The sequence below is a fragment of the Pelodiscus sinensis genome, chromosome 21 (assembly GCF_049634645.1).
Source record: "Pelodiscus sinensis isolate JC-2024 chromosome 21, ASM4963464v1, whole genome shotgun sequence".
NCBI lineage: Eukaryota > Metazoa > Chordata > Testudines > Trionychidae > Pelodiscus > Pelodiscus sinensis.
Window position 1 is genome coordinate 1,674,665 of NC_134731.1, and position 27,655 is coordinate 1,702,319.

The 27,655-nt window shown below is 44.8% G+C and overlaps 1 protein-coding gene across 2 annotated transcripts in view; it reads right to left on the bottom strand.

Annotated features, from left to right (window-relative positions):
- Positions 1-410: 410 nt before the first annotated feature.
- The window catches only part of FAM222B (family with sequence similarity 222 member B), a 42,385-nt gene continuing 15,140 nt past the window's right edge, over positions 411-27,655 (bottom strand). For both annotated transcript variants that reach the window (XM_075904517.1, XM_075904516.1), the window contains 2 exons: positions 17,017-17,144; positions 411-4,606 (listed from right to left, as the gene is read on the bottom strand). In XM_075904517.1, coding sequence (XP_075760632.1) covers positions 3,021-4,606; positions 17,017-17,098 — 1,668 coding nt within the window. In that variant the 5' untranslated portion in view covers positions 17,099-17,144 and the 3' untranslated portion in view covers positions 411-3,020. The remainder of the gene's footprint in view (positions 4,607-17,016; positions 17,145-27,655) is intronic.

Consider the following 27,655-nt stretch of genomic DNA (forward strand, 5'->3'; position numbering starts at 1 on the left):
GGAAAACCAGAGGGAAAAAACATCCAACTCAATGAATACCGCAAAGTCTGTGCTAGAAGTCAAAAGCATGGTTCCTACTAAACACAGTAGAGCATCACTCTGCATAAAAGACAGCTCCCTCCCCCCCCCCCCCCGCTCCCAAAAGCCAAGATACTACCAAATGATACTAAATATCAAACTCTATTCTGTGTCATTTGAGCAACAGTGCATGTCCAGAGGGCCCTGCGCTGGACCCTTACTGCTGGGTTCATGTTGGACGAAAGGTCTTTTACATGCTTATAGACACAACCTGTAATTGAACAATACTATTGATACAAAGGGTAAAAATCTCTGAAGTACAAGGAGGAGAAGCGGTTACACCCCGCCGCAGAAACGCAGCGCTTGTTCCAATAAAAATCCGACTCTCCGCACAAGATGAAATATCGGAGATTTTAATAGCAATTTTTGTGAACAGGCTAATGGAATGTCCTACCTGGACGGGTCTTGAATATTTTTGCTTCTCAGTCCTTCTGCACCAGACCAAAGTCTCAAAGGTGAGGATTCTATTTGCAGTAATGAGTGCAGAACAATTCATGACAAGACAGACTGTCTTCCATGGCTTACTGTAACATTAGCATAACTTCAGACATTTAAATCACTTTTCGCCAAGAGCCAAAGCACGGGGTTCACTAGTTTTGTTTTGGGGAGGGAGGGCAGAAGGAAAAATCAGTGTCTAGGGGCTGTATTTGCAGCAGACTAATGAACCAAATAAAAAGTAGGTATTTCAGGTAGCAGAACTCCTTCCAATAACTAAACTAGGGGGAAATGTTAAAGTCCTAGCACAACCCTAGATCAATTTGGAGAAGGGGGAAAACAACAGGGAGAACTGAAGGGAAGCAGCTTCAGACTCAATCCTTAGCTTCCAAGATAATGTATTCAGAAAAATATTGCATGAAAAGCCTTAGGGTTTTAGTTCTTTCATAGATGTATATTTACCAGTTTTCACAAAGACTGCAGGAATACGATTATAAACAATAAATTAGGACTTCATGTTGCTATCATTTGGCATAACACAATCAGGCAATTTTTCCTTTTAAATATAAGGCAACACAAGCCAACACATAATTTAATCCGTCTTTAGTGATAACTCTTTAGCAAAGTTAAGCAGTCTGACTAAAGAACGGTTTATAGTACACTGAAAAGAATTTAAATAATGACATGGTGTAAGTGTACTATCTTATGCAAGGAATCAGAAAACGTACTCTGCGCTAAGCTTGGAAACCTAAGTATTTGTTACAGCCCAGAACTACACGTCTAAATTAAAAAATACAAATAAATGTTTTCTAATTTTCCCATTTACCAAAAACTTTAAGAATCTCTAGCCAACTAGGACATCACTTCAAAACTTGTAAGTTTGTTGTGGTTTTTTTTTTTTTTTACTTTGTATGATGTCTTAAGATTTTAAGTCATGCTCATTAAGGAAAGTTTCAAGGAGCAAATACTTAAGGCTTTGTTTTTTAAAGGGCTGTGAGGGAGGCCAGTGAATGGTAGAGGCCAGTGGGTTCACTCATACACAATGCTACTCAAACCCACGCTACCAGGCGACATTCATACAGAAATATTACATTTAAAAGTTACAGTGTAGAGCAATATTTTAGCCAGTGTACATAGAAAGAATCAATGCATTTACTTTTAACTTCCAAACTTGACTGTGATCATTATGTTCAAGTATTAGTCTCATTTACAGAGATGGGAAACAACCTTACAAGAACTGTAGCTTTAAAAGAAGGGATGTTTCAACATGCTGAAGATGATGAGACCCAGAGGTTCTCCAACAGTTAGTGTTCTAGTGGCCACCAATTCACTGAGCTGCTTTAAGTGACACGGGGAGGACAGAGTAGTAGTTAGGCACAGATAAGAACTGTTCAGTTCTGTCTATGGTGGTGCTTTAACATACATGGGCTGCAAGTCCCACCGTGTCTCATGGCTAGAGCTTCATTTCATTGCTGTCGGACCGTGAATGCCATGCCAGTCACTGCGTGCCCTGACCTCTGCAGGGGAGACAGACTTCTAACTACGCTAAATATCTACTGGAGCAGTAACGGAACCTTTTTGGGGTCGTCAGTGGGTCTAGATTCCTGGAATAAAGCCTCAATGCAGCACTTTGCATCAGGAAATCCAGATTCCTAGCAGCAAGGGGTTCAGACCGTGACGTGGAAACAAAGCAAGAGGGAAGCAGGCAGCCATGTGCCCTACTCCCATACCCTGTCCTCAACCAAGCATCCAGAAGACTGGAGGGACTTTTGGCTCTGGACACAGACCGACATGCCATGAGAGAAATGCAGAACTCTCTGCGGGCTCTAGCAAAGAGCTTCTTCCTACACAAATGTCTAAATATAGAACCCTAACTAAATCCTTTCAAACACAGGGTTCCTTTCAACGAAATAAGCCCCTCGGCAGTGCAAATGGTCAATATCTAACACATTTCATGAAACAGACTTTAGAGTTGAAAATGCACCCCACTCCGGACAAATTCTGTTGCTCTTAATCTTCAGAGGAAATGCAGATGGAGACTTAGGCATCTATGCTACCTAGCTCGTGGATGGGGCTGAGTTTCTCACAGTCCCATAAAGTTTTTCAGCCACCAGTCCTGGCTCTGAGTTCTGTGCTGTTCTTTAGCTCGAATTTACCCCTAGATGTCTTCTGAGAACCCAGGAAGCAGTGGAAGTGCTGGTGATGCTGCTAGATAATAGTGACCTCCCAGAGTCTGGCAAATTCTCTGGTTTGGCACCGCTCAGGTCCCAAGTGTGCCAGACTAGGGAGGTTCAACCTGTAGTATAATCAAGTTCTTTGAAACAAAAGGCGGGTTACGTTTTTGATGCTAGCAGGCGTGAATGTGGATGTAAAGCTTTTAAATACACATTACATCTTGTTTCAATGGTTATTATAATGATCACGCAAGTTTGCAAATTAAAAATACTTTGCTGATTAGTTAAAATTAAGACTAAACCTCTAATTTTATCTGTGAAAGTGACTGCAGCCTATCTATACCCTGGGTGCTGAATATGAAGATTTCGACTATCGGTTGGTTCAGGCGCTCGGTTCATGGGAGGCCGATGGACTTTTCCCAGCACGGCCATGCTCTGATCTCTGAAGCAAGCCTGCTGGAAGTCCCCACTTAGGTAATCCATGGTCTGCATCACGCTATTCTGGCTGGACGAACCAGCCGCAGCTCGATAGTGAGCTCCTGCCGCGCAATCCAGCGGCGCCCCTGCTGGCTGTCCTCCGTGAAAAGACATGGCAAGGTCCTGGGAGCCAGAGCTGTCACTGTTCGGTGTGGGCAGAATGCTATTCCAGAGGGGCTGGAAGTAGTGCCCATTCGTATATGGCAAAGGTCCCTGAAAGCCATTCACAGGCGGGGAAGGGGTGGGCTTCTCAAGAGGGGGCTTGACGTTGTAAGACTGGCCCATGCACAGTTCTTGAGGGTAGCTGGACGTTTTACCCGGGAAGCCCTGGCCTGCCATCTCTCTCGGAGGGTGCTTCCCCGCAAGGCCAGCGGGCCCGGCAGCATCCCCACACATTTGCTGAAGATGCGCAAGCTGATGCTGGTTCCATGCCACGGATTTCATGTCGCTCTGGTAGGCAGCTGGCACCCTGCTGATGTTCACCATGGGCACGCTGAGAGAGGCAGGAGGAGGGATAGCAGCAGCGTGATCGACCGGGTTTACTACACAGGAAGGCATGGGAGTGGGAACGTTGTGAGTAGACACCCTGGTACTTGCATTGATAAGCAGGTTGCGACTGATTGGGCTCGGGTTTGCAATCTGTCCCTCACATACTGAGGTAGTGCTAATGCCAGCTCTGGCCTGGCAGAACTGGTTAATCTGGTGCACAATGCTGCTCAGGTCTGGTGGCTGGTTCTGCTGCAGCGTGGCAGCCATCGAGAGGGGAATGGTTGAGGTAGACACGGTCACATTCGGCGGCGCATCTGCATCGGGCATCTTTCTGCTGCCATGTAAACCTGGCTGCAGCAGAGCATTTGCGGGGTGCTGCAGAGTCTGATGTGCCATGGTCTGAGGATGCTGCAGGCTCTGGGGCTGCTGCATGTTCTGAGGGTGCGGCAGCGGCTGTGGCTGCGGGATCCCCTGAGGGTGTGTTAAGCTTTGCGGCTGCAGCATCCCCGGAGGGTGCTGCAAAGTCTGTGGTTGTGGGATACTCTGGGGGTGTTGCAGAGTCTGTGCATGCTGAAGTGCCTGCTGGCGAGCAAGCGATGGGGCGTGGTTTAAAGTGCTAGGTGCAACGTACGGTGTGGAAGGGGGATTCATCATTGCTTCTGGCAGCAGACGGACGCGCGTGCCGTCAAAGTCTTTAACGATGCCTTTCGCTGGGGATTTGACTATCGCAAGCAGGCCTGTCTTTGTGGCGGGCTGAGAGGGGTACGGACTATACCTCTGGCCTGAAGTATCAAGTCCATTCACAGTACGGCGTACGTGTTTCCTCTGGGGAACTTTGACGCTGTTTGGAAAAATTTTTATAGTCAGTGGATTGTTGGCAACCTTCTTAGCATAAGCATCCAATTCTGCTGGGGTAGGATACTGTGCAGAGCTCATCTTCTGTGTAGTGTCCCCTGGGGAGAAAAAGAGGGAAATCATCAACCCCACTAAGAAACGGCTCTCAGAATGAGCAAGTTACGTAAAAAGCATTGAAGATAAAAGCTGCATCTTCCTAAAACCAGTAGGCAAACATCCGTTCTCTCCCTCCCTTCGTCAGCGGAGGCCAGCCCAACGCACCACTCAATTTCAGGCACAACCAGCCTGAAGGGAGCCAAAAATCGAACAAAATCATTTCACGTTTGCAGCTACACGAACCCTTGAAGAGTAACGGACAAGAGAGAAGGGACATTCCAGATGCAGCAGGTGATCTGCAACCTGTAGTATCTTCTGTGCTAGATAAAGTGGAGAAAATGCCACAGCATCAAGAATATTCTTTCAGTTGCCTCTGCCCACCCTTTCCAGCCCCTAGTTTTACACCATTCTTGGGATCCTGAGCGTGTCTCTTCGGAAGAGTGAGAGAAACCAGTTAGTGAACAGAAATTACACACCATACTGAGAGGAGCCCCACATAAAGCCACTTCAAGTAAACACTTACTTTTTTTAAACTGCCTTCTTTGGCAAACATTCTGAGGTTCTTTGGGAAGTCGCTTAAACCATATAATTTGGCTAATTCCTGCTCCAGAAAGATGCATTATATGTTGTGGCTTTTAATTCTGCTCATCCCTACCCAGCTAATCTCCATATTCACTACCATGGTCAATTTAGGAGAGTCCCCTCACAACAAACAGCTAAAAATCAGGGTACCACAGAGATCCACCTTTGTTTAACCAGGAAATCTTGAATGATCTAAAAAACCAAAAGGAAGTCTTACAAAAAAGTGGAAATTGGGTCAAATTACAAAGAATGAATATAAGCCATATAAAGACCACAAGTATGTAGAGGCAAAATTAGAAAGACCGTGGCAGAAAAACTCAAACTAGCTAGGAGACAAAGGGTAACAAGAACATTCTATAAATAATTCTATAAATACATTCAAAGCAAGATGACAGCTAAAAACAGGGTAGGGCCGTTACTCCATGAAGAGGGAAAAACAACAGGAAATGTGGAAATGATAGAGGTGCTTAATGACTTGTTTCGGTTTTCACCAAGAAGTCTGTTAGCAAATAGCCTAAGATAGTGAATGCAAGTGAAAACAGGGAAGGATCAGAAGCTAAAATAGGAAAAGAACAAATTAAACATTTCTTACACAAGCTAGATGCCTTCAAGTCACTAGAGTCTGATGAAACACATCCTAGGATATTCAAGGAGCTGACTAAGGAGATTAGAGTCATTAGCGAATATCTTTGAAAAGTCAAGGAAGATGGGAGAGATTCTAGAAGACTGGAAAAGGCAAACAGTGTCCATCTATAAAAAAGGGAAATAAGGACAGCCCAGGGAATTACAGATCAGTCATATTAACTTCTGTACTAGAAAGATGATGAACTAAATAATTAAGGAATCCATTTGCAAACATTTGAGAGACAAGGTGATAAAGCAACAGCCAGCATGGTAAAGAACAAACCATGTCAAAGCAACCAGATAGCTTTCTTTGACAGGATAACAAGCCTTGCAGATAAGGGTGAAGTGGTAGATGTGGTATAGCTAGACTTTAGTAAGGCTTTTGATACAGTCTCACATGATCTGAACAACAAGCTAGGGAAGTCAACCTAGAGGGATTTACTCTAAAAGTGGGTGCATAACTGGTGGAGGAGTAGTTATCAATGGTACACACTCATGCAGGAGAGGCATAATGGGTGGGGTTCTGCAGGCATCGGTTCTGGGTTCAGAACTGTTGTTCAGTAACTTCATCAACAATTTAGATAATGGCACAGAGCAGTTATAAATCTTGCTGATGTTACCAACCGGGGAGGAGTTGCAAGCACTTTGGAGGCTAGGGTTATAACTAAAAACGATCTGGACAAACTGGAGAAATGGTCTGAGGTAAATGGGATGAAATTCAATAAGGACAAATGCAAAGCGCTCTGACTTAGGAACGACTGCCTAGAAAGGAGCACTGCAGAAAGGGATTTAGGGGTCACAGTCGACCACAAGCTAAGTATGAGTCAACAGTACGACATGTAAAAACCCAAACATTCCAGGATTTATTAGCAGGAGTGTTGTAAGCAAAACACAAGATGTAATTCTTCTGCTCTACTCTGCGCTGAGTAGGCCTCAACTGGAGTGGTGTGTCCAGTTCTGGGCACCGCATTTTAGGAAAGATGTAAACAAGCCCGAAAAAAAAAATCCAGAAAAGGGCAACAGGACTGAAAGAATTGGGTTTGTTTAGTCTGGCAAGGAAAAGATTGGGGGGGCGGGAGGGGGGGGGGGAACATGAGTTTTCAAGTAGCTAAAAGGGAGTTATAAGGAGAAGAGAGAAAAATTATTCTCCTTAATCTCTGTGAAGACAAGAAGCAATGGGCTTAAATTGCAGCGAAGGCAGTTTAGGTTGGACATTAGGAAAAACTTTTTAACTGTCAGGGTGGTTAAGCACTGGAATAAATTGCCTAGGGAGGTTGTGGAATCTTCATCACTGGAGACATTTAAGAACAGATTGGATATCTGTCAAGGATTATCTAGACAATGGGTTCCCAAACTGGGGGGCATGAAGAAATTCCAGGGGGGGCATGAGATGACCCAGTCCCTCCCCCAAATTTTTTGGGCCATTTTTGTTTTTCAGCCCCAGTCAGTTCCTTTTTTTTTTTGGCTCAACAAGTTTTGCTGCTATTGGGGGGGGGGGGGGGGGGGGGAAGGGCGCAAGAGGGTCTCTCGAAAATCAAAAAGGGAGCATGATGCCGAAAAGTTTGGGAGCCACTGATCTAGACCATGCTTGGTTCTGTCATGAGGGCAGGAGATTGGACTCTAGAGGTTGTTTGCAGTTCAGTGATTCCATGATCCTTCTTTTAGGGTACGTCTAGACTACATGCCTGTCGCCAGAAGCATGTAGATTAGGCTACCCGACATAGTAAAATGAAGCGGTGATTTAAATCGCCGCTCCATTTAAATTTACATGGCTGCCACGCTGAGCCGACAAACAGCTGATCAGCTGTTTGTTGGCTCAGCGCAATAGTCTGGACGCGCGGGCGTCGACAAAGGTATTTGTCGACCACCCAGGTATGCCTCCTGATCAGCTGTTTGTCGGCTCAGCACAGCAGCCATGTAAATTTAAATGAAGCGGCGATTATTTAAATCGCCGCTTCATTTTACTATGTCGGGTAGCCTAATCTACATGCCTCTGGCAACAGAGGCATGTAGTCTAGACGTACCCTTATATTCTATGGGAAAACTAAACAAGAAGAATTTTTGAAGTCCAATAGCAAACTATGCAATACATGTTATCGACATGGTATGGTGGACGGTTTGCCACCTGTCCAGTAATGCATTACCATTACTGTCAGGAAGCAGCTAAAGGATTCATCACATTCGAGCATGCAAAATTGTCTATCACCGGTAGCTCTGAACCCCAAAGAGTTCCTTATTAAAAAAGTGTCTTACTTTGAGTGAAAACAAACCTTCAGTCCAAGCCAAATATACACTCAGATGTAGCCTGGTGTCCTATCTTAAGGAACTGACAAACCATTTCTCAAATCCCCTTTGAATTGGCCTTTAAAGTTAACAACCCATTCTGATACCTTTCCTGGGTAATTCTAATGTATAGATTCAATGCCTCTCCTGCCATGAACTAACTAACACAGCCATAATTTATTTAAGACTGACCAAGGGAACATTTTCCTGAGGCTTCCCACGTGCTACGCAAGATATAATGATGTTACAGCAATAGTTTTTCTTCACAGTAAACTCTAATCTTCACTGGATCAATCTGAGCAACAAAACAGAGAAAACTGTGGCTGGAAGTCAGAAACAGAAATTAAGAGGGTCTCAGGAGACCTGAAGAACTGTACAAAGATTCCCAGACTACAGTGAGGTAGCCCTGAAGATTAAATAGGATAGAAAGAAAAAAATATCATAGTAGCTCAGTTGACTAAATGAATGAAAAATATCAACCTTAATTTAAACAAAAAGTGTCTTTGCTGTCCCACGCAACCCCTATCATGCGTGCTCAGTTCCAAGTTTGTGTGTCAGTGCATACAATTAGATGTGCACTTCGAAAGATCAGAAGTATTTTCTTGTTAGCAACAGCATGTTCCTCCACTCAATTTCAGTCTGAACGTAACATAAGCTTATTTCACATTATGGCTTTAAATCAGTTTTCTAAACTGCTTATATTTCAATCAATTTTAACAAAAATGTAACCATAACAAGCCTCATGGTACAGATTGGAGGATCAAGAGGCCAAAGGAGCCCTCAAAGACAATACGGTCATTGCAGAGAAGCTAAATTCATTCTTTGCTTCAGTCTTCACGGCTCAGGATGTTAGGGAGACTCCCAAACCTGAGCCATTCCTTTTAGTTGACAAATCTGAGGAATTGTCCCAGACTGCGGTATCATTAGAGGAGGTTTTGGAACAAACTGATAAATTTAACAGTAGCAAGTCACCCAGACCAGACGGCATTCACCCAAGAGTTCTGAAAGAACTCCAATGTGAACTGTGGAACTATTAACAGGGGTTTGGGACCTATCCTTTCCATGCCTAATGACCGGAAGATAGCTAATGTGACAGCAATATTCAGAAAGGGCTCTAGAGGTGATCCTGGCAATTACAGACCAGTAAGTACAACATCAGTACCAGGCAAATAGGTTGAAACTATAGTAAAGAATGAAATTGTGAGACACGGAGATGAACATAATTTGTTAGGGAAAATTCAACATGGGTTCTGTAAAGGAAAATCATGCCTTACTAATCTGCTAGAGTTCTTTTTTTTTGGGGGGGGGGGGGTCAAACAAACGTGGACGCAGGGGATCCAGTGGATAGAGTGTACTTAGATTTCCAGAAAGCCTTTTACAAAGTCCTTCACAAAAGGCTCTTAAAGTAAGTTATCATGGGATAAGAGGGAAGGTCATTTTGTGGATTGATAACTGGTTAAAAGATAGGAAACCAAGGGTAGGAATAAATGGTCAGTTTTCAGAATGGAGAGAGGTAACTAGTGATGTCCCCCAAGGGTCAGTCCTGGGACCAATCCAATTCAGCCTATTTCTAAATGAGCAGGAGAAAGGGGTAAACAGGGAGGTAGCAAAATTTGCAGATGATACCAAACTGCTTGAGATAGTTAAGTCCAAAGCAGACCGTGAAGAGCTTCAAAAAGATCTCACCAAATGAAGTGATTGGGCAACAAAATGGCAAATGAAATTCAATGTTGGTAAATGTCAAGTAATGCACATTGGAAAAAATAACCCCAACTACACGTACAATATGATGGGGACTAGGGATGTATACGACGAGTCGATCATCAGATAAGCAAAAGCTTATTGGATAGCCAACTAGTCCCTCGACTAGTCACTTCCCCCCCTTTCTGCCTCTGATAGAGGCAGCAAAGGGGGAGGGGGAAGCGAAGAGAGCAGGAGCCCACCAGCACTTAATACATTTAAAAAGGCAGAGCTGCTTATCGACTAATCAACTAGTCGATGGCCAATCCGTTGACTAGTCTATTAGTTGATTAAACTAAGTTTAACATCCCTAAAGGGGAAAGACTCAAGAGAGCTCTTGGGAGTCACTGTGGATAGTTCTCTGAAACATCCAGTCAATGTGCAGCTGCATTAAAAAAAAAAAAAAAAAACAATGTTAGGAATCATAAAAAAAGGGATAAAGAATAAGACAGAGAATATCTTCTTGCCTCTGTGTAAAACCATGGAACGCCCACAGCTTGAATAGTACGTACAGATGTGGTCACCTCATCTCAAAAAAGATATACTGGCATTGGAAAAGGTTCAGAAAAAGGCAAAAAAATGAGGGGTTTGGCATGGGTCCCATATGAAGAGACATTAAAAAGACTGGGACTTTTCAGCTAAGGAAAGGAGGCGGCTAAGGAGAGGGAGGGAGGAAGATACGGTAGAGGTCTATAAAAATCAAGACTGGTGTGGAGAAAGAGAATAAGGAAAAGTTATTTACTTGTTCCCATAATATAAGGACTAGGGGTATATGTCTAGACTACATGCCTCTGCCGACAGAGGCATGTAAAATAGGCTACCCGACAGTCAATGAAGCGACGATTTAAATATCCCCAGCTTCATTAAAATAAAAATGGTTGCCATGCTGTGCCAGCTCAGCTGATTGTCGGCACAGCACGCGAGTCAAGACGCGGATCGGTCGACAAGAGAAGCCTGTGTCGAGCACTCCTGTAAACCTCGTTTCATGAGACATACCCTAGGGATCACCAAATGAAATTAGAAGGTAGCAAGTTTAAAACAAATTAAAGGGCATTTTTCTTCACACAGTGCACATTCGGTCTGTGTAACTCCTTGCCAGAGGATGTTTGTGAAGACCAGGACATTAACAGGGTTTGAGAACTAGCCATTGATGGACCTAGCCTCCATGAATTTATCTAGCTATTAGCCAGGATGGGTGGGAATGGTGTCCCTAGTCTCTGTTAAGAGGCTGAGAATGGATGACAGGGGAGGGAATCACTTGATTCCCTGTTGTGTTCCCTCCCTGGGCACCTGGCATTGGCCACTGTTGACATACAGGATACTGGGCTAGATGGGCCTTTGGTCTGACCCCGTATGACTGTTCTTATGTATGTTCTTAAAATTATCAAATTCAAAACAAGAAAGAGCTACAGCCAATTCCTAAATAAAGCTCTCAAATACACTGCAATTTTTCTGCAGATTACATGAGCGTCCTCAGTCTTTTAGCAGGAGTTTATAGTAGCCTGTGGATTTGTCTTTTAGCCCACAAATATAAAACCCACAGAGTCTCAACTGCAGCTACTCTACTATCATCTCAATCTTTTTCTTCAGGCCCCAACGCACCTGTGTTTACAGCACTAGAAACTATGATAATTGGCTAATAAGGCATTTTTGTTCTTTTGACAATGCATTCTTTGCCTCAAGTATTTTGATAGTGTCTTCAGTGTTATATTTAAGAAGTAGAAGACAGGAGGAAAAGAATGCAGATGGAAACCATGGAGAAATTACACAGGGAAGGACAAATTTCAGGATTACTCTGCTGTTTTCCCTTGAAATCTTACAAAATTGAGTTTTTTAGCTTTTGCAAAGTCTAGAAGACACACACACACTCTAACGGTTCAAGATGACAATGTTTATAAGCCATCCAGCAGCTATTCCTTCCTAAGGAGTGTCCTAAGGAAAAAAGTTCTTCAATTGGAGGCAGGTGGACAGGGAAGAAAGTATGTATGTGGAGTTTTATACAGAATGCAAGACCAATGCGACCCAGAGAGCTGTATCTAGAAAAATTCCTCAGGCTTCGGAACTCCTATTAACACAGGTTAACACTGATACAGTTATAGATTCTTAAGGCTTCTATCAAAAACATGGGATTATTTCAAATCCTCTTCCCCAGCCATCCAACCACTGCTCCCCCTAAAAACCCACAAGTTATTATTCATTAAAAACGCTCATTAATTCAGCTTTCCTTTGGTGAGGAGCAAGGCTGTTTATGCATATGCTGGATGTGAGAAATGCACCAAATAATTCTATACTGATCTGCTGCAGAGGGGGCATTTTGATTTTCAATACAAATCAGAGCTAACTGGAAATGTAAGCATTAGCACCATTTAAGCATCTGCCAGCCACTTCATGCACTAAGTTCTTTTAAACACAGTACTTAATGCTTTGCTAAGGACTTGTCCACACTAGGAAAAAGTGTGCAGCAAGCGAGGTTGCAAATTTATAGTGCACTAACTATTCCACATTAGCTCCCTGTGTGAGCACGTAATGCTCATCGGGTACTGGTTAACTGGTACTTGGGAGCAGTCCCTCACCCGTGGCCTGCCACATGCAGAGAGCTGCTCCAACTCTGCAGGGTGTGTGTGTGTCCAGGTGCAGGAGCTGCCCCTGCCCTGCCAGAAGTGGCAGCCGGGAGCCGAAGCCAGTCCCCATGTGGTGCTGCCAGGAGCTGATTAAATCAGGATTTTACATCCCTAGTGTGGACACACCAACTGAGCACTCCGTGGACAGTTTAACTTAATGCACTTCCAAAGTACAGTAAGCTATGGTGCACCAAACCATCAGCAAAGAGCAAGAGTAAATGGAGTAGCTATTACAAGCTTTTCCCCTGTGTAGACAAGTGAGGCTAAATGAGGCTATGGCAGTGCTTTCAGGCCAACATAAGGCAGTGCCTGAAAAGAACTAAGAGATGCTCGCCTATTAGCTTTACGAAAAAGCGCACTAATGCAGTATGAAGTTCATCCACCACCCAACAATCCACACCCACATCTCAGCAAACACGTTAAAAGACTTCACAAAGCTGCTCTTTCAGTATGAAGTTTTCCAACACACTGAAGCGATCAGCAACTAAGGAAGCCTTTCAACAAATTGTAGGTTTCCGTTGTGAGAAGTTCTACCCTCTCCCATGTAGTTTAGCTAGCAATACATCAGCTGAAAAGACAAAATGCTCCATCTACTATAGCTATATTTTTTAGAGAGCGTCCATCTGTCTGTGTGTCTCGCTGCGAGTTCATTTGTTCCAGAACTCCTCCTGAACAGTAAGTTCTAGGGCCACCAAATTTAGTTTGCAGCTTCCTCTTCTCCCAACTTAAAGCAAGGTCAAGGTTTGGTTGTGCCAGGACAACCGGAAGCCCCAGGAAAAGGACTGTTTTCCATAACATGCAAAAGGAGGGACTGCTGTTCAGATGGACACGCTAGGCTAGTGGCCATTGGGGCAGTGAGCCTGCAAAGCGTCTACTGGGGGCAGTTGTGCCCCCAAGGGAATGGTCAATAGGATTAGGACTCTGCCATTTTGCCTGCCAGCACATTGGGTATATAGCCCAAACCCTCCCCTCCCCTCCCCTCCCCTCCCCGCTCTTTCCCTTCCTCTGGTGCTGTGGAAGGGAACAAACCCGGAGGGTAGGGCCGCTCACAGCTCCTATTGGTTGAGGAAGACGAGCCATGGCCAACAGGACCTGTGAGCGGCCATACCTGTGGATCCCATGGTCTGCCAAGGGCTAACCATGGCAAACCACGTCCATCCCACGGGCCACTAAGTGCCTACCCCTAACCTAGCCAGTTAATCCATATTTTATAGTTGCACATTGTTCATATTGAATTTCATCTTGTTGATTTCAAACCAATTCTACAACTTTCAAGGTAGTTTCAAATTCAAATCCTAGCTTCAGAGAGTGTCAGGCTGGTGTTATCTGCAAAATTTATAAAGACCCTTGAATAATTAAAGGGAGAGTATTAGTGAAAATATTGATAATGACTAGAGCCAGAACAGACCCCATGGGATCACACTGGAAAAATTCCCCTGGCCCGACAGCAAATCACAGATACCATCTTTCAGTTGTGCAACCACTGTATAGTAATTTAATCTAGATCACATTGCCCAAGTTGGCTTATGAGAATGTCACAAAAACCATTGCTTAAATCAAGATACACCACAGCTACAACTTCGCTAGGCGCTGAACAGTAACCTGCCAGGCAGGATAGGAGATGGAGGAGTTCTCGAAAAATCCACATGGGCTATGCTTACAAACCTATTATCTTCAAGTTGCCAAAAAGACAATAATTGTTCAATAATTCATTCCAGTATCTTTCTAGACACAGATGTTCGGCTAATTGGTCCATAGTGCCACAGGCCCACTCTGGTCCCTTTTTAAAAGACAGATACTATGTTTGCCTTTCCTCCATGCCTCTGGGACCCAATCCATACTCCACAAATTCTCAGAAATAATTGCTAATAGTTCCCAAATTGCTTCAGCTAGTTCCTTTAGTACTCTAAATTGCATCAGGCCCGGAGGGTTTGAAAAAAAATCCTATTTTTTTATTTAAATCAGTTTTTTTTTAATCAATAACAGACTAAATTTCTCATTTAAAAACAGTTACAATTGAATCTTATCCAAACATGCTACCCCTACACTTACAGCCTCCTCAGCTGAACAGACTAGAACCATTAATGCATTTAACAACCAGCTCCTATTCTTTGAAAGTTCTGGGCTTTCAATTTCTGGTTCTCAGCAGACTAACGGGCAAGTTCAGATGCAGGCCGGATGGGATTGTTTCTGTTGTGTGCTTATGTGGTGGTGGCCCCGGGCCAAGCTCGGCAGAGGAGTTAGTTAAGTCACTGTCTAAAGACAGGCCGACAATACACAGGAAAGGCACGAGGCAGCTCAGAAAGGAACAGTGGAGTCGCTAAAAGGAAAGACATAATTCAGCACACAGTACTTGCTCACACTTTTGCCACAGGAGAACGGTCCTGATTTCTGGGAGACCTCCTGTCTGGGAATAATTTTGAACAAATTCATCCCCTGGGTACAAAAGGAGAATGTGTCAAGTGTGAACAGGGCAAGGCAACGATGCAGGGCCTAGCTACATAAATGAAACATCCTAAGGAAAACTGCTTATTGAGAAAGACAGACGTGGGTCTGTGAAGAACAATGTGGATCAATTTTGCAAGGCATCGTTCAAGATGCTCTCTATGCGTTTTAGTAAGAGAGATTTGACAAGTAAATCCCCAAGCTGCTTGCTGTGCTGGATGTTGCTAGGAAAAAAAAGGCTTAGCTAATCTTTATGGCTTATTTAATTAGTTAACTAGGTTTAGAATCTATCACCCAAATATATAATACAGAGCAAGTGAAATCTAGAATTGCCAGGAGTGTCATTTTCTTTTATTTTACATAACACATGCCTCATTTTGGAACATCATGGCCACAGGCCATAATGGTGATGCCCTAATTCATTTCCGATTTTAATTCAGCACAACTCAACTTTCCCGAAGGAGCCCCATCCTATACCTGTTTTCAATAGGGCTTACTCCAAAATTAAGTGCACTCTAAGCACAGTCTTGGCTTTTTTGGTAACTTGGAATCAGATCTGCATCAAAATGACAGTGGGAGTGGGGAAGAGGAGAGCTAGTTATAGAAGTTAAGGAAACGGTACATTTTATGTTCTAAGGCCCTGTCTGTTAGTTATTAAAATTAGAAAAAAGTTTACACAGGCATCAGCCAGCAACTCAGGAGACTGCTTCAATTGTCAGTGTGAAACATTTATGTGACATTTAAGATTTAGTGTAATAAAATATAAAAGTTATTATGTTTGTGTGCATGATTTAGTTCTTCCTATTCCTAATATACTGCTGCTGTATCTGCAGCTTGACACAGGTAATGAGTATTATGTACTACTCCATACATTAATAAAAATCAAATTATCTTAAGAAAGCACACAATGTATACCCTTAGATGTAAAAATCTCGTACTGAGCTGTAAATTAATGTTTTACTGATCAGATTTGACCCACTGTTTGAACATATGAAGTATCAATGAGAAACTTGATTTCAATCAATGATTTTTTGCTGATTTAAATTGTGAATTAAAACCGCCTTGATTTAAATGAATCCACCCTGTTAATAGTGTGTTAATGCCACTACTGTTCTGCAATTACAAAGCACATTTGGAGAAACTTACAATAAATGTATTGAAATACTGAAACACACATGCCCCAAGAATTTGTTCTCCCTTGGCAGGCGCCAGTTACATACCTAGGAGACTAAGACCTTCCTCCTCAACATTCGCTTCAGCAGTTTGACTAGTAGGAATTACGTGACTTGAAAAGGTAATAGCAAGTCCAAAACCAAAAGTTACACAACGTGACATGAATTTCCCCCTGCACAAGGTGCAGATATTCGGGGCAGGCTGAAGGACACTATACCCAGTTATTTAATAAACACCTTGGGGACTGCTGAAGAGTTTATTTGCCACTCCAACTGGGGAACCAATTTGTGACTCAAGTGATCTCTGAAGGATGAAAGGAAGTGGGGGGAAACAAACAAGATGATTTAAGTGGTCCCTTAATAAACTAATGCTTGTATCCAAATAGGTTTCCCTGAAATATCAGTGCAGATGCCACAGGGATGAGAGGAGTTTAATGGTTACGGCGGTTCTCTATGCAACAGTTTTCAAAGCCACAGAAAAGACAGCAGGATGGAGACATGGCAACTGAGTACTGGAAATACTGGCCAGATGAAACTATTTGTGGCTCATCAGAATGCGATACAGCCCAATATCAACAAAACAAACTTCACCTCTGCATTAAGCATAAGCTAACTTCTACTGGTGCTTGCCTTGCAATTCAATTCAGTGAAAAAGAACCAAGAAAATTCTATTGAGTTGAATCAATACGCACAGTTTCACTGCCTAATGCTTTTAGCGAAGAGGCAAGAATTGTTGTTGTGCTAGGATTAAAATTAACCTCTAAAAGCTTTAACTTTAGTAGCTATTTCTCACAGCCATTATTGATGGAGGCCTTACAGGCATGACAAAACATAAAAGACAACTATTAAAATAGATTTTCTGCTGTACCCTAAATGTTTATTTCATAGCTATACCAAGGCCATATTTAACAACCAACCATGTCCCGAAGGCAAAACACCACTCACATTTCTGAAGTCCAGTGTTCATCTGCGGGTAAGAAAGAAGCTGAAAGGAGAGGTCACCTGGTCCTGGCAGACAGGCCAGCATGGCAGACAGGCACTAACACAACATGGGGCCTTCACTCCTTCGCACACTGCAACAAAGAGACAACACAAGGTTATAATGCACGGCTGAGTACTGAGAGGAAATAGAAGCAAACAGCCATCCCTGTGTGAAAAAGGAACCCATGCTTCACCGATGCAGTTTAATTAGCAGGATGGTGATTGAAAATGTATCTTAGTCTTATCCATAGCAACAATGTGCTTTCCAAATGTTGTGATGGCAAAACTGACATTTTAAATGGCACCTCTGTACACCAGGTGGAAAATGAGAGAGAGAAAATTAATAGCTGCCCACGCCATTGTTCCCCTGTGTTTGAAGAAGGTTTCTATCATTAAACCTACAAACTACAAATTGGTGCCGGGGCAAGGAGGCACCAGGTGCCACGTCCCCAGTGCCCGATGGTGGCCACAGGATTCTAAGCCACTGTTCCCTCATTAATTGTTCTTGGTTGGAACTCCCGACAGACCTGGCATCGGGCCTATTGGTGACCCTCACCCAGGCAGGGGGAAAGAGGGTCATTCTTCCACATGTACTTGGCACACAACTGACGGGCTCTGAAGCCTGGAAAACAAGACATGCCCTGGGAAACAACCAGGGCCCGGGGGGGGCGGGCCTAACGAATGTATAGTAATAGTTAGTGCTAAGCAGTAAGTACTAACACGGCTAACTCTATACAAGAGGTATGCTTATCCATGTATGAGGCAAGAGACAAGCATGGGGAAGTTCCAGCTACCAGCGCTGGCAGTAAGAAGGAATTGAGAGGGCCAAATGGCTGGGCCCCATATGGGGCGCCATGACAGTGCCATTCCAGGGGGCGCCTAGCCCTACCTTATGGCTAGCTGCTAGGGACAACCTTCCGGCTACCGTGCACGTGCACACACCTGATTGGAAAGCACATGAACAAGCACGTGAATCTGGATTTCCTACGCCAGGCCTTCCTACTGTGAATCTACTGACTTGCATAAACAAGTTACCACACTGCTATTCAAAGATAAGTTATCAAACAGGTATTGTCCTTGAGTAATGGAGAAGGCTGCACCGCTGCAGCCCAATAAACCTAGACAATAAAGGTATTTTAGCTGTAAGCAAAACAGCTTCCCTGAAGGTTACAAGATGAATGAATAACCCATTTCCAGAGGTAGGTGGCAAGCAGCACATGGCACAGAGAAGCAAAATGGACACACACTATGCTCTTTCAGGGTGAGGAAACTTCCACCAGGGAACCTAGCCTATACCTTTTCGGCCTGGGAGCAAATCAGAGCAAATCTACTTCTAACATGAAGGAAGGTAGTTGATGTGCACCTACAGTTTCTACCACCTACCTAAAGAGGGTAATTCTCTTACAAGCAGTTGTACCTAGGCCCAGAGTTAAGAAATGCACAGATAACTCAGTCTTTAAATCTTTCACAACCCTAACAAGACTCATTGAGTGGACTAGCTCTAAACGCACTAGCAACAGCCATGCCTGCTGAGGTTTCGTTGTGTGGGGACACAAGGCAGAAAACAAGCCCGTAGCTAGCTTGACATGGTGCTGGCCAAAGACTGACCTGTGTTTTAAAGCGCTCTGAGAGGGTAAGGCTGACACAGAGATAGGTCAACATATGATAAATGATCAGCTGCCACCGAGAAGCCAAACCAAGTCCTGTACATCCTGACTTCTGATGGAATGCAGAAGCCCATCTATCAGCATGGCAGGTTGGCAGATAGTGATGAAGGGGTCGTGTTTGCTCCAGGTACATAATTTTAGACGAAATATTGGAAAAAGAGTTAAACTAACATTCTTGCACCACTTAGATAAGTGCCAAAAGCCACCTTGGGAGAAGTGTTTCAGTCAGGGCCATGAATATATGCTAAACAAAAACCACCATCAGGGAAAAGCAGCTGTGAGCGCAAGGCACTTGCTACTCCAGCAAGATGCTCCGGACTGCACGCATTTCCTAGCCACACACTAACAGGTTAACTCCCTTTGAGCGTACAGCACCATGATCTTAGTGCCTGGGACAAAGCTTCACTAGAATTTCAGCGCCATACAAGTAATGTCACTAAGGGAGTGATAAACTTGACACCTGCTAACAGAGCACAGGCAGAAATCTGGGTTTCCACAGGGATGAAGCAGGTGAGTGAAAAAGACAAATGAACCCTAAAAGTCCTGCTCTCCTACACAGTAAAACTGAACTGGACAACTGTAGCGTGGACACTAGTTTTGTTTAAGTTATTCACAATTAACTTAAAACCAAACCAAAATATGAGTAGCCATGCAAACCCCAAACTATATGGACTTAAAGTTACAACTTTAATTAAATTGATGCTACATTTTCATGTTAACAAGGTAGTCAAGATATCTAAAAGCTCAGACTGCTCAAGAAGAAGTGACAGACTTCATAAGTGATAGAAAACCTAAGAGTAGGCAAGGTTTTCTAACAAATTCCTTTTGACCAATGGGAGCACTTGAAATAAACCTCCCTCTCTAAAAGAAAACTGGTTGAGAATCCCGTATCCTAGCATGGAAGTTTAGCAGTCTAATGGGATCAGCTATGGTCATCACAGTCTAAGGGCATGGTTACACTGGAATTTACACCCTAACGCAGCCGTGCCACTGTAAATTCTCTAATGCACCTGCTCGGACAAGAGCACCTCCTTTGGCTTAACCACTCTAGCCCCCATGAGCGGCAGGAATGAGGTCAATGAGAGAAGCTCTTCCACCAAGATGGATTCCAGCATGGACAGCACTGCTGTGTATTTGATATTGCTGGGGGGGGGGGGGGGGCGGGAAGGGGGAGGAGAGAATGTTAATTCACACCCCTGAGCAACAGAAGTTGTGATGGATAAGCTGCAGAGTAGACACAGCCTAGCCAGAAGTGGGCAATGAAAAACATCTGTAGCATTCTACGTTGTCCTCAAGCACCCTGGGCTATTAACAAGGAGGGAAAGGTTCTTCAGAACTCTTAGGGCACCACAACGTGTGGCTGCTTTTTAGAGAGTACTATGAATTTCTGAATTTGAAACTGGATTTGCATAGATCAGTTCCCACTGATCTATGGGACTGACATGAATGATACACAAGTAGGGCACACTCACCATGACCTAGCCATCTTAAACACACACGCCCAAACAGGTTTTTAGTTTTAATCAATGGAAGAGTGGATATTCACTTCACTCTGACTACAGGCCATGGTGTGCAACCCAGACGCACAGATCTTCACATGAAATTTAGCCCTCTGTTTTAATATTCTGCACAGTGGAGGGGTTCCAGAACATGAACTTCAACTCAAATCCAAACATCTGAACAGCTCCTTAGCCTAAGCCCAAATCAGCTGGTGCAGGCCAGTTGAAGCTTATCCGCCTCATAAGAGTCAGCTTGCACAACTTACCTCTTTAATGAGCCAATTGACTGATCAAAAGTTGATCAAAACTAAGCACCAGAAACCCTGCACGTTTCTTCTCCGTAATATATATTTATAAAAGAGCTGCATCTTCACACCATGAATACTTCAGTTGGATGATATGCCTGGGGGACTTGCTGGTAATATTGGAAAAAGTAACACATACAATCAAGTCCCAGTTGTGAGTCACACAGCTCACTATAATTTGGGGCACTCAAAGTCAGCATGACAATTCTATGCTACTGATCAAGGCAGTCAGTTTCCTAGCCCTTGGAAAACCTAAGGCATTCCCTGGCAAGTCTGTGAGAAATGTAAATACACTGAACTCTCCAGGCAGTGTAGAATTCAGATAGTTATGCAAAACACCAAGAGAACAACTTCATTTGGCTCTCTATTTAATCATTAGTAGATGGTAATAACTGCATTCAACTCATACATCTTGCATCTTCTGTAACACCTGAAACCCTGAACCTGTAATTTTTCCTCCGTCTCAGATTGCATTCTCCATGGGATTTAAAAAACCCCTCAGTGCAAGCCTGCCATATCCAGAGCTTAAATTAATTTTAGGGGCAGAGACATTGCTTGGCCTCTACCTTTAAGAAACTTAGTCCTAAATACAAAGAAAGCTGCAGAATTCCCTGAGAACTTTCCTCGCATCCTGTGGACAGTTCCCTGTTCCAAATTATGCTCAACAAGAAACACAGACAAAAGCAGCATTCAAACTCCTTTTAATTCACAGACGACAGACACTGCAAGTTGCCACAGATCCACCCTACAAGGCTCAGGGCTCCCCTCCTAGCATTGGGGAGCCCATGCCTACTGAGGGACTGGAGCACACAAAATGTACTAGCTTGGGCCCAACTCGGCTCTGGTGTGCGAGGGAAACAGGGGGAGGGTCTCTCCTCAGTCAGGGAGGGTTTGGGGGGTTTTTTTCCCCCCGATTTCTCACTAGTGTGCAGCCCCTGACTGATTTTTCTGTGGGTCAGCAGCTCCCAATCCAAAAAAGGTTCCCCACCCTGCCTTATAAAAACTAAATTCTGTTTACTGCTGTGTTTAACAAAACATTAAAAAAGTGAACAAAAAAGGTTACTAGGAGCAGCACTAAATTCAGAGAGATCAGACTGTCAAGGGACAGTAGCAGCTCCCTGGTGTCCAAACCAGACCTATTTACATAGCTGAGAACTCCAGCCCATCTCCAACTCACCCCCAGCTTATGCTGGCTATCAGGCTGAAAAAATGAACCTTGCCTGGATCATTCTCTGGAGGAACCCACAGGCTAAGTTACTCCCTTTAAACATAGGAGCTCTGTGATGACAAAGGCAAAACATACCTTGAAGGGGGAGTTTTTATTGATAGGATAACTTTGAAAAGGATTACTTTGTACGTGGTTTCAGCTGTAGGCCGATTGCCAATAATTCAATTCATAATGGCCAGGGGACTGGTGGGTAGTAAAAGCAGCAATACAGGTGTTCCGGCAGTGCTAAGTAAACATTAGGGAGGAGTTGGTCACAGTTAGCCTGTGCACCACGTTGTACCATAAGCCCTGCTTCGACCTATTTTTTTAAATGAAAATACAGATTTCCCCCTCCCCCCCCGGACTATAGAACTTACTCTGAGCACACAAAGGACTTCCTAAGATTTGACAAGTAAATTCCTTAGCTGATCAGTTAAAGATGAACTGTCTCCCATTAGATTTACGAGAGCCGTTTCTGTGTCTGCAGTGCTCTCCATAATAGATTAATGCAGAGACTTGATCCAATTGTTATGTTCCAGGGTTAGGTAACTCCTAAGTGGGTCACTGGGGCAGGAGCAGCCCACCCTTCAATTCTACTGATTGGAATGACTCAGCAGTAAGAGAAGGACTAGAGCACGCGCGTCACCTGTTCTTACCCACAGACTTGGCTCGACTGTCACTTTCTAAGAAGGCTCTGATGCTGCATCCTAGCTTGAACATCAGCACGTGCCAGGCTCCCCTTACCACAGTCCTTTGAGGGAGCACTGTTGGGGAAACTGAGGCAGCTGAGCAGAGGACACAATCTCAGTTTTCCATGCTCCCTCCCAACCCTCTTCACTCACAGTTCTCTAATTTGCAAGTGACTCTGCAGTATAGACACAGCCAATTCGGTAAAAGGTACACAAACTGCAAACCACAATTTGCATATCTTTTTCCGCTTTTCTTCTGAAAGAGGCTTTTCTGACATTTGGCCTGTCTACACAGGGCCACATGTCGGGGAAAACACCCTCTTTCGGAACATCCCTTCATCCTCGTGGAACAAGGTTTACAGGGATGCTAAAAAAAAATACGTCTGCTTTTCCATGTTTCTCCTCCCCCCAGAAAAGCAGACATGTGTTCCTTGGACATGGCAGAGCTTTTCCGGGATACCGAAAAGCTCTGCAGTACAGGCAGTCCCCGGGTTACATACAAGATAGGGACTGTAGGTTTGTTCTTAAGTTGAATTTGTACGTAAGTCGGAACTGGCATCCAGATTCAGCCGCTGCTGAAACTGACCAGCAGATGACTACAGGAAGCCCGGGGCACAGCAACTCTGCCTCGGGCTTCCTGGAATCAGCCGCTGATCAGTTTCAACAGCAGCTGACTTGAGGACGCCTAGGGCAGAGCAGCTGGGGTGCTGCCGGGTTGGTCCAGTAGCGCCGAGGAGCGGCGCTGCGGGACCAACCGGCAGCACGTCAGCTGCTCTACCACAGGTGTCCACGAGAAAGCCTGGTCTGCTGGGGGGGGCGCACTAGCTGCGCCCCCCCCCCCCGCCCCTCAGCAGACCAGGGAGACGCGGAGCAAAGCCGTGGAGGACCCGGGCGGCGGGACCACGGCGTGTCTGGGCGGTCCCGCCGCCAGCGTCCTCCGCGGCTTTGCTCCGCGTCTCCCTGGTCTGCTGGGGGCCCCCCCCTCCCCCAGCAGACCAGGGAGACGCGGAGCAGCTTTTCTCGGCGGGACCGCGGCGCGTCTGGGTGGTCCCGCCGCCCACGTCCTCCGGGGTGAGAAAAGCCCCGTTCGTAAGTACGGATCTGACATAAGTCGGATCCGCGTAACCCGGGGACTGCCTGTATAGACATAGCCTTAAAGACAAGGTTCACCAACATGCTTCAGCTGCTGCCGCAATGCAAAGCAGCTGCGAACCCAGCTTAGCTGGGTTGTCTGGCTACTTGACGTGTCACTAAGTCTGCCCTTAAAAGTTGAATCTGAAGAGATTTAAAGCTGGCACTACATATAATCAAGTTAGGGATGGCTAATGCATAATGCTTACTGTTAACCAGCAGGGCTGGAGCAGTCCCCGCCTGCACTGGGAAGGGAGCTGCTCCAGCTGGCTGGCCAAAGCAGCCCATCCTTGGCAGCTCTGGCCTGCCCCCTCGTCGCCGGTTATGCACTGGCTCCCTGGGAGTGGGCCGGCAGCCTGTGCCAGCCTCCACCAGGGAATAAAGATGGCTCTAGGGCCTTCTACAGCATCAAGTAAATTCTTGGTTCTTAGCAGCCCTGTGCTAGAAATGAAGTCCCATTACTCTAATTTACAAGTTCTGCCACTACATAAATAGGTAACATGCTCCAATTAAACATCTTTGCTGAGCTCTCAGACATACTGAAACTCTCAAGCCGGCAAAGGAAACGGTTCTCACAAAACTGGCCTGGGCCAATGAAATGAGAGAAGGCCTGATTGAGAAAAGTAAGCTGAAGTCTAACTTTAGACTCATGAAAATAAACATGCATGTTTGAAATTCCAGGATTAGCTACAGACCTTCCCCACTGAGGTCACAAAGCTCAGCGATTTGAGAAGGCAACAAAAACTACCCACACAAAAGGAAAGCTCAAAGGTATGTAAAAGTTTCCAGCACCCTGGGGTCCTTTAAGCCTTGTGAGGGCTGTAATTATGGCTCAGATGTGCTCCACCTTTTCCCCTGTATTCGTGTAGGAACTGCAGAACATTCCATGAACAGTAGCAATGCAGGAGGGTTACGACAATCCCAAATCCTGCACACAGCAAGTTCAGCCTGCGCAGTATAAACGCACCCGCTGACATTCTAGAGTTTAAAGCAGTGTTGGTACAGCCGTATGCAAGTGCATGCTACAAAGAGATCTGAATGCAGGCAGCCAGGCTCCTAGGGAACCTGCCTTCTTTACACCAAGGGTATGTCTAGACTGCATCCCTCTGTTGGCAGAGGGATGCAGATTAGGCAGGTCAACATTGCAAATGAAGCAGGGATTTAAATATCCCATGCTTAATTTGCATAAAAATGGCCACCGTTTTTGCCTACTCAGCACTGTGTCAGCAAAAAGCAGCAGTCTGGAGGGGATCTGTTGAGAAAAAGCCTTTTTCTGCAAGGAGGCATAAGGGATCTGTTGAAAAAGGCTTTCTCTCTCGACAGACCCCCCTCTAGACAGCTGCTTTTTGTAGACAAAGTGCTGAGTCGTCAAAAACGGCAGCCATTTTTATGCAAATTAAGCATGGGATATTTAAATCCCTGCTGACAGAGGGATGCAGTCTAGACATACCCCAAGTTAAGACACTGACGACAAAGCTGCAGACTATCGAAAACTGAGGCTCCTCCCTTTACACTCTCCCAAAGTAACCCATAGTCTGGTTTTTGAACTATGTACAGATAGAACCCCTCTAGTCCAACACTTTCTGGTCCAGCAACATCCATTCTCCAGCATGATTGGAGTTAGCTGGATGTCCACTTACCATGGATGTGGCCAGGTTTCCTGACGTCCCATAATGTTTGTTTACAGCCACCAGTCCTGGCTCTCAGGGTTCTGTGCTGTTCTTTAGCTCTAGTTTACCCCTAAATGTCTCCTCAGAGCCCAGCAGCCAGTGGGAGGGCCGTAACGCTGACAGACAATAACGACTTCCCATGGTCCAGCAAATTCTCTGGTTTAGCACCGCTCAGGTCCCAATGGCACTAGAGGGGTACAACCTGTATTTGACACACATTTAGCTATTTTTCATAACTAAACTGCCAAAGCACCATTGCATTCACAGGCAACACATGCAACCACCTAACGTTTTAGAAGCAGAAAACTGCAATGTAATGTTACAGAGAAAGCAGCTTTTCTGGATCCAGCAATAAATCATTTCACTGTGAAAGCAGCAAGCCCCCGTGTATGACTTTTTAATATAAAAAGCCATTTTAGGCTGGTCTGAATAGATTTTAAAATGCAGCACTACATGTCTGCCGAAGAGCAGAACAGTAGGTTTTAACTGTAAAATGGAGTTGCATGGAGCTTCTGGCCTTTGGCATAAATGAGGTCTTAAAAAAAAAAAAATGAACAATGCGTCACATCAGTTATTAAAACCCTTCCAACTTGTACTTTAGCCTTGGGCTCACCACCAGCAGCCTGACTTGGAAGGAGTTACCAAGGCTATCTGCAGTGCACACTAACTGGACGTAACACAACTAGAGCACTGATGCTGGCAAGAAGCCTGTACTCTGCAAAGGAAGCTGCTAGCAATGGTGGGGCAAACATGAAACTACTTACGTAGCTTGCCCATTGCAAATCACCAGGCAAGTCCACCACTGCCAAGTTAGCTGGGCCAAAAGAAAGCCATTAACAACTCTACTCACTAGGGAGGCGAGCACGGAACCCAAAGACAAAGGTGCAGTTTCTAATACACCAAGTTTCAGTCTAACTTGGTGTAACTACCCAGATTCAAAACAGCAGCACCTGGCTCACTCCATAATGCATCCAGTGACTCTGCAGGAAGATTAACTCTAAAGATCTTTTTTGCTCTGATCATTTATGACCTGAAAACAACTCAACAGCTTGTCTTGTAGCACGGGGCTTCTCTGCTCGGCTGCCCCAGGCAGCTAACTGCTTCTAGTTATCTGACCCATGCTGGTGGTTGGGGGAAGGGAAGTTATAGTTTGCATTTTTGCTAGCTAAGTGGGCCAACCAGCAGGGATTAAGCTAACAGACCAGAAAACGGTTCCACCCCTTTACAGCTTACTTCCAATTTTAATTAACTTTGTTCTTCATCCAGGCATCTCCACAAACCTTGGACACACTTCAATCTCTCAACCACTCTGAGGTAAGCATGATTTGCACATGCTGCATTTTACAGATGCGTCTATCAAAACAAAAAAGTAAGTAGGAGGAAGGCATGTCTTGCAATTAAGACACAGGGCTGAACTCAGGAGACCTGGATATAAAACCTGGTTCTGCCATGTGATCTTGGGCAAATCACTATCAGTCTGTGCTTCAAATGTCACATGGCCAAGGGATACTCTGCCTTGTCGGGTGTGTGGGGGGGTGCAGGTGCTCTGTATTACTGCGATAGGCCCCTAGGACACAAACAGATCAGCTGATGCTTAGGAGGAAGTGGCAGAGCTGGGAACAGAGCATGGAAATCTAGCTTCTCAATCCCCTTCGTTAGCCACTAGCCTCAAACTGCAAGGAGTCAGAACAAGACAGCATCTCTCCTCTCCAATACGCACAGCTCAAAGCCTAGGTACAGAACTGAGACTAGTCCCCTGGTGCCCAAACCCCAAATCTACGGTTCACTGTAGTGGACTGAAAGCATCCAGCTCAAGCGACATCTATTTTTAGTCTGTGGTGAAAGCTGCCAGGCTGTAAGACGCAGGTAGTAGCTCGAGGCAGGTGCTGAAGCTCTATCCTTAGGCGAGGATAAAGGGGAGATACTGACTAGACAGCAAGCAGGATGACAGGAGGGCCTAGGAAAAGCTGCAGTTAGAGCACTATCACACTTGAAACAAACATGCTTTGGGCCAGCCTGGGGTTAAGCTGAGAGACTATTCAGACCCTGAACATTTGGAGAAATAGGAAAATCAGCTTGAGGCCTGCGTCAATTTACAAACATCAGTGATTTTTCACAAAATTACAACACTTTGGCCCCCAGTTTCCTCTGCTGCTTATACAGGGACTATCCAAACAAGGGCCTTCAACACTCCCTCCATATTAGGATAGGCATTTGGAATAGGGTCCAGCCAAAGGCTGCAGTATCAGCTGTAGGAACAGCAGTGTCTGAGCTGGCCACTGTCGTTTGGTTCCAGAGGGAAGTTACTGGAGTTTCTTGAGGGAACAAAAAATCATGAGGGGAAGTCACCAGCCTGGAGCAGTCTCAGCCCTGGAGTGGTGGGTTTCAAACGACAGGTCACCTTGCTGTAAAGTGATCCAGTAACTAGTGGGGGT